At 36.1% G+C, this 7,329-nt stretch overlaps 1 protein-coding gene across 1 annotated transcript in view; it reads left to right on the top strand.

Moving 5' to 3' along the window:
• Nucleotides 1–7,329, top strand: part of med13a (mediator complex subunit 13a) — a gene marked incomplete in the record, with an annotated part of 244,898 nt that overhangs the window by 195,008 nt on the left and 42,561 nt on the right. The window contains 2 exon segments of the mRNA XM_014026539.1: nucleotides 2,217–2,425; nucleotides 5,278–5,462. Coding sequence (XP_013881993.1) covers nucleotides 2,217–2,425; nucleotides 5,278–5,462 — 394 coding nt within the window.

A 7,329-nucleotide genomic window follows, 5' to 3' on the forward strand; every position in this document is an offset into this window, starting at 1 on the left:
TTGGAGAAACTCTGCAAAGTTACAGTTCTTCTAGTTCTAATGATTATTAGAAAAAACGTGATTTGAGGTTTTTACTGATAATATTTTATTCAAAACATGTTACAGAAGTCATAAGAAGCAGGTTTATTTTGAACAATCATTACAAACGTGTTCATTCCTACAAAACTGTCAAATATATTTACAAACACTTAACTGATTCAGATTAACATAAAATAAATCATGTTTTATAATTAAATATCTGTTTCCTGCTATTAAGAAAAATCCTCCTCCTGTCCTCCTCATTCCTAATCAGGGTGGGGCTGGAACCTGTCCTCGCTGCCTTTGGGTGAAGACAGGGGACACCTGGACAGGTCTCCAGTCTCCATCAGGGACACGAAAGAGACAATCAACCTAAAGTCACACAAGAAGAGTTCCAGGAGGTTTCAGACTGAGAACTCTGGACTCAGATCATCTGCTGCACAGAGTTCTAATCATTTATGATCAATAAGAATTTTATTGATAATTATCATGAGTCCTTAACTAGGATGTAGTTAGGCAATTAAATGTTAATGTATGTGTAAATGTATTACCATAATTGCAGGTGAGTCGCGTAAATTTATGTTTTTTTAAAACAAGTGCCCCCCGCCCCCCTCAGACTAATTTCCTAGGGAAACACTGTATATTTGTCCGTTTTTGTTTGTTTTTCGTACTGAAAGTTAAAATGCAGTATTCCTGAGTGAGCCACATGTATTGGTGCATGTTTTTTTTTGGTCTTTCCAAAGCTGTGGGAGACACATAATGGGAGAATAATTGACAAATAGAAAAGAAGGTCATACAGAGTTTATGGATCTTTAATTTGGTTGTCTTTACGTAGTGGTACACTGTTATAATGTCTTTGTGTACATAATTATTATTAGACAGTGTTATGTAATCATCAGTTATTTCCTGTTTACTGCACAAGTGATTTTATTTGTTGTAGCAGTCAACTCTGGATTTTAGGTTACTGTACCAATGAGTGTCAGAAGGATCTGTCTTAGTTTGGTTATCAGTTTTACATCGAATTGAAAAAGTTTGTTGTTGAACTGACATGACATGACAACTGAAAGGTATTTTCCACAATTTTCCGAATTTTCTTTCTAAAGCCACAATACATGTTAGTGTTCTTGTTCCTTTCCACTGCTGGACTTGCAGATCATTTTGTTCCATTTCCTCTGGCATCAATCTGCTGCCACAACATATAATGGTACTGTCTCATTGGATGTCACAGTCTCATAAGGTTTCTTAATAGTTGGTTGAGAGATGTTGAAAGACCTCAGCTGCTTCATAAAATAGACCCTTCTTGTAAAGTGTATTGGTGTTTTTGGTCCAGGACAGTATATGGTTGGTGCTTTTAGTCATTGATCAGATCACTGGTGTTATGAACGGAAATAGGAAACAGACGTGTACAAAGGCAGAATTAAATTTCTGACCTGTTTGAATTATTTGAAAGAATTATAGGAACTATTCTGTACTCATTGTGTCAGTAACAAACCTTGTTACTCATCAGGTTTGAGATCATGTGCAGTAATCTGGATTTAAAGACCATGTCATTGTATGTTTTGCTGGCAAAGTAATTAGCAATGTCCTGAAGTGTTAGAAATGTGTCAGTTTTGCCTAATAGTGTCTTTATACATTGTCTAATTGCATGGTTTATTATTTCTTGCACATTTGCCACCCCACTGGGAAATTTGTCATACTAGTGTAGATAAAAGCACATTCATCCAAGGAGCTTCTGCTTTTATCTGCCTTTCAATTTATGAACAGGAAAACCAAGCACTTAGATGTAGTCTGTAAATAAATATATAAAGGCGTTTAAAAAAGAGAAATCTTTGAGAAATTACCAAGATAAGTGCGACAAACAATGTAAATGTTCCTTGAGCTGGTGGGTGAGGCRCYTGTCAGACTTGTGTTTTCATTAGCYTGTAATAGCAGCATGCTTTGTCATGTTTTCCTGCAAAAATAGTGACAAACTGCAGGAAAATGCATAGGGTAACATTTTTCACCAATTTATTAAATTGTTTGTGTCTTGGATGTTTTTATTTTGGATGACTGAAACTGTGGAAATGTAAATATTGTTTGTATTTGTTGGCAGTAAATGATGATATTTTGATAATGACTGCGGTGCTACGTTTCTTCAAACGCCTCTCAACGAAAATCTGACACAAACTGATAGCCTCTTGTTGCTTTGCTTCCTCCAGGTTCAGACTGGCCCCATATGTTTCCCACGCCTCCCTCCTTGGAGCAGCACACCATGGGCTACTCACCAATGAATATGTGCAGCAAGGAGTACTGCAGCATGGAGCACAACCTGGGCATGACCACTCTGGACGGCATCTCAACWCTGGGAGGCGACTTCAAGATCGAAGTAGAAGAGAGCTTCTGTAGCCCCAAACCGTCTGAGATCAAGGTGGGTCCGGACTCGGTATATCCCGTTGGTGTTCATGTCAAAGCAGCTGAGACCACTGATATTAATGTGGTGTCTAATTGAAAAACAGGGTCAATTTAATGCCAGAGTCAGTTCCTGACAGATGAAGTTATTTTGAAACAGTCAAATAACGAAAGGTCAAATACTGCCTTATAGAGCAAGAATCTAGAGTTCAACGTTCATCACAATAAACTCCTTTGATTAAGTTCTCACAATGAAGACTGATAAAATGAACACTCTGCTGAAGAGGGATGTAACARTTAATCCAAAATCTATTCATAATCGATTATAACTGCTTCAAATGTGAATAAATTCATAAAAATGAAAGAATCTATTTTGTTATTGTAGAATTCAGTTTGATACTTGATAACTTCAGGTAACAAGGATTTGTGATGACAATTTTATTTATTTTGAAATTACTGACTATTCAGTTGTAAGACGACAGTTACAATTTGATACAAGGGTGAAGGGGTTTTGGGTATATTCTAAAATGGATAATTTGTGAATATATTTAAATACACAAATTATCTTACCTCGAGGCACCACTCTCTTAATTTGGTCCAGGATTGACCCAGGAAAGAGATGAAAAACTTTAACTTTATTGTAATCAGTCTCACAATAAATGTACCCAAAATGATTTGATGAGTTCTTGTCTTATCAGAACCAATAATACTTTCATCAAGACACAAAAAATGAGATTAGCTTATGTTGGCACGTTCTCCACGGGCCATTTATTTACAGATTAAATGCATTTACAACTATGGTGAGTAAGAAGTGATGACATGTTGAACCAGGTAAGAACTGAAAGAGTTTGCAATCACGAGTGAATAAACAAACAAACAAACAAATAAACAAACAACAAATAAACGTAACATAAACACTGAGAGGTGAGTTTGAGGTTTGGAATGAGGTGAGTTGCTTTTAGCTGAGGATTTAACTAAGGAGGTCCTAGTTAAATTAGGTAGAAAAATCGTTTAGTTTACCAAATCTCATTCAAAGATAAGAATCAAATTAGTCTGAGCACCTGTGTGTCACCAGGACAAATGTTCACTTTTACCCTTTTGTTCTGCCGTGTGGGTACCAGGAGGGAAGTCAGCGGTGGAAGGTCATCTCTGGGGTCGTTTCCCCAGGTAGGCTCTCCATGCAAGCTGGATGTCAGGTGGTCTGCCTGATAAACTCGACTGGTCCCTTGGTCAGAGAAGGGGGTCACTCCCTAGTGACACGTGGTCCGGTCCTCCCAGGCGGCTGCAAGACTTCTTAATTTGATTTCCACTTTGTAGAGAAAACGAACTAAAACGACGCATGAATTACTGTTAGCTTATTTAACTTCTATAAAATCAAACTCAGGTATTGAGTCGATATGAAACGGTAGCTGTTCGACCAATCAGCGGGAGATGCAGAAYGACCTCATCCTGCCCAGCCCATGGGGAAGGGCTGGCAGGAAGGGCCTCTGCTGAGCTTCTGGAAAGCTGTTTCTGGCTTCTGATGTTGAAAAGATCTCTTTCTCTCATGTCGGTCTCGGGAGCTGCACTAACTTTTAAAACCTCTGTTATGGGCGGAGTCAAGGTTTTAAGTTGGCCAATAAAAATATTACACCTTATACAGGAAACGTTTTTTTAACAAATCAAATCTGTTTTGAAGGGAAAACTTTACTTCAGAACAAAGAAAAAGGGAGTGTTTTAGTTTAATTATCTTGCATCTAATTAAAGGGTGAGACATCTGCTTACCTCAGTAAAATAAGTGTCACATTTAATTAAAAATTCAAGTCCTAAGGTGAAGGATTAAATCATGGAATAAAACACACACTGTTTTAAAATCATGAAATAAAAGAAACATCTTCTTCAGGAAAACGTTTCAAACAATTACACAATTCACAGTTAAAAAGAGAACACAGTGGAGCTTCAATGGTTTTGTTCTTTCTGTAAAAGAAACAGGTAAATCACATTTCTTTGATTAAGATATATGAAAACAGACAGTTGTATAAAAACAATTCAATCTTGTTCTCTTTTTTTTTCACTTTTAATGAAGAATGTAGGTCCTTTGTCTCAGTCACTGAAAAGTCTGGTTAAAGGCATTATGACCCCCCTTTGAAGAGGAGCGAACAGGCAGTCCTTATCTATTAACATTAAGGCGTCAGGAAGTCTGGTGGGGGGTTGGTGTAAGAGATGCTAATTAGGGCCACAAAGAAGTTCCATGCAAATTTCTTAAAAAAATAGTCTGAAGTTAAAGTGGGATTTTGTTCCTTCCTTTGTGCAGTCAGAGGAACAAGTGAAATCTAATCAGAAATGATTAATTATATGCAGGAAAATGCTACAAGGAATAAAATGCTAATGTTAAAAGAAAATAAACATATTTGATTATATAATGACTACAATTAATTTGGTTGAAAAAAAAGAAAATCTTTAACCAGGAAGGTATTTTTATTTGTAAATCGATAATCTATTTGAATTAGGGCTTGAGTGAATYGTTACATCCCCACTGTTGAGTGCATAAATCTAAAAAGATATATACATTTGATTTTGTTTTTGTTGTTTCTTGATGTTTATTGYAGTTAAATGTTCAATCTGTTATGAATTTGTTTTAGGAGATACAATCAGTTCAGTTGCAAAGATTTTATTTTATATATTTGATTGTTTTTTGAAAAGCCTATAATTTTTTTAATCAACCTATAATTCTTTCAAATAATGCAAACAGGTCAGAAATTTAACTCTGCCTTTGAGATTCAGTGTAATCAGAAGTATCCGGTTTCTTTATTCTATTTAAGTTAAAAATAACATTTCATTATACAGTGAACTCTTTCAAAAATTGTCCTTATTTTTGTGTTTATTCTCCAGGATTACTCTTTTGTGTACAAGACAGAGCTGTGTCAGGCATTTGTAGGTTGCTCCATGTTCGCCCCTCTGAAGACGTTGCCCAGCCAGTCTCTCCCACCTGTTAAAGTACCAGAGGACTGTGTGTACCGGCCCAGCTGGACCATGGGCAGGGAGATGCCCGTAATGAACTTCCTCAACAAAGACAGGTATGCAGCTGGAATCCCATTATCTTCTAGGGTAAAAGACTCTCGGCTTATTATTTTGTTTTTGTTTTCTCTGCCCTGCCTGATGGTTTTGTGTTTTAATTTTTATTTTTTTTTACTGCCTATACACACCAAATGTTCTTTTCCAGGACTCCACATTAGCAGGCAGCTTGATTACCCATGCATGACTGCCTGAGGCAAAGCAGAGAAATGCGTTTAAAATACCTTCTTGGTTGAAAATGAGGATTATCACTCAGCAGCTCCATACCACCTTGCTTCTCATAGCAGATTGGTGTCTTTAACATACCTGCTACTGCTCCTCTTGAACGGTTTCTGCTGCTTAGAATTTATTTTTAATCTGTTCAAATGCTTAAGCTGTTTATTAGAATATTCTGCTAATATTACTTCTCTTTTCATTAATTTGGAATAATGGTAGAATTTTTTGATGAAATTTATGAAACCACACAACACCAGAACTCTGGAATCTGAGTGAGGTTTTATTGTTGCTGAAGCAGACAAGAAACCCACACTGGCTGAAAAAACAGGAAGTTCATCTATTTATACAGTTTACTTCAGTGCCTTCGCTCGCCCCCTGCTGACCTACGGCTGAGTCACAGGCATTCAGACAAAATTGTCAGCTATTGTCGTTCAAACATTTAATTATGTGTTGTAAAAGATGTTTCGGACATACCCATTTCAATCAAAACATAATAGATTAAACACTGTCAACATCACAAAAAGGAGAACTTAAGAATATAGTGTTGTGCTTTTAACATCAGTACTAATCTCTTCTAACTCTAAATTTCTTCACAATTGCATCCAGAAATTTCTGCAGCTCTGTGCTGATACCTATGCACCGTTTTTAAGAGTCATTTTAGACCATGACTCTTCAGCCATACAGGAGCACAATAGGAAATATGTAAAGAAAAAGGCAAAAAACAAACTTTTTTTGTAACTCTTTGTGTGAATGCTTATCAAGCTTTCACACTATTGAGATTATCCATTTTTAAAGGGTTTTAGAAACGTATCTTGTTCCACAATTTTTGTGCTATTTCAACAATTAATATATCAAAATGTTCAGCTCCTTTTGTACACTTCAGCTGTCTTGTGGTACTTCACAGCATGTTCTACTTTTTGAAATATTTAGCTTTTTAGCATTTTTCTTTTCAAAAGAAATGGAGCTGTCATCAACATCCTTTCAACACTTTAAAATATTTATAAATCTGTTTTGCATTTTTCACCRTTTTTCTGGTTGTGCTTTTTTACTTGTTTGCTCTAATTTCAGCTTAATTCAGCTTTTATTTTTTTGCTCATTTTAGCTGTTTTCAKCTTTTTTCAACTTTTCAGCTTGACTTCAGCTTCTTTAGCAGCTTTTAGCAAACATCTTTCAGCAACATTGCATTTTGCAGGAAATGCAAATTCTGTAGTTTAGGATTTTTTCTTATCACAACATAACAAACAGAAAAAGAAATAAAACAGAACAAGTGTACAGTATAGTTTTACAATAACAAAATGACAAAGTAATAAAGTTGTTCCGATTCTTTACACTTGTATGTAAATCATTTTGTCAGGTGCTTATTGTAAATGTGTTCTTTGATTTGTAAATAAAGCATATGTCAGTCTCTCTGTTAAAAAATAAGCAATGTTCTTTACCCTTTACCTGTTCAGATCTAACACCAGTTAATAATAATGACGTGAATGTTTGAGTGAGCCAAACAAAACCATCCGGACACAGCTGTGAACTGATCAGCYTTTTTTTTWATCTGCCTCTGACAGGCATCAGCTAAACCGTGAGCCGACCCCGGAAACACAAGTCATTTTTATCATTTGTCTTCAGCATCTGGCCCGCCCACTACATTCCTACAGCTGG

This window comes from Austrofundulus limnaeus, unplaced genomic scaffold (genome assembly GCF_001266775.1).
Source record: "Austrofundulus limnaeus strain Quisiro unplaced genomic scaffold, Austrofundulus_limnaeus-1.0 Scaffold565, whole genome shotgun sequence".
In the NCBI taxonomy this organism is placed as follows: Eukaryota; Metazoa; Chordata; class Actinopteri; order Cyprinodontiformes; family Rivulidae; genus Austrofundulus; species Austrofundulus limnaeus.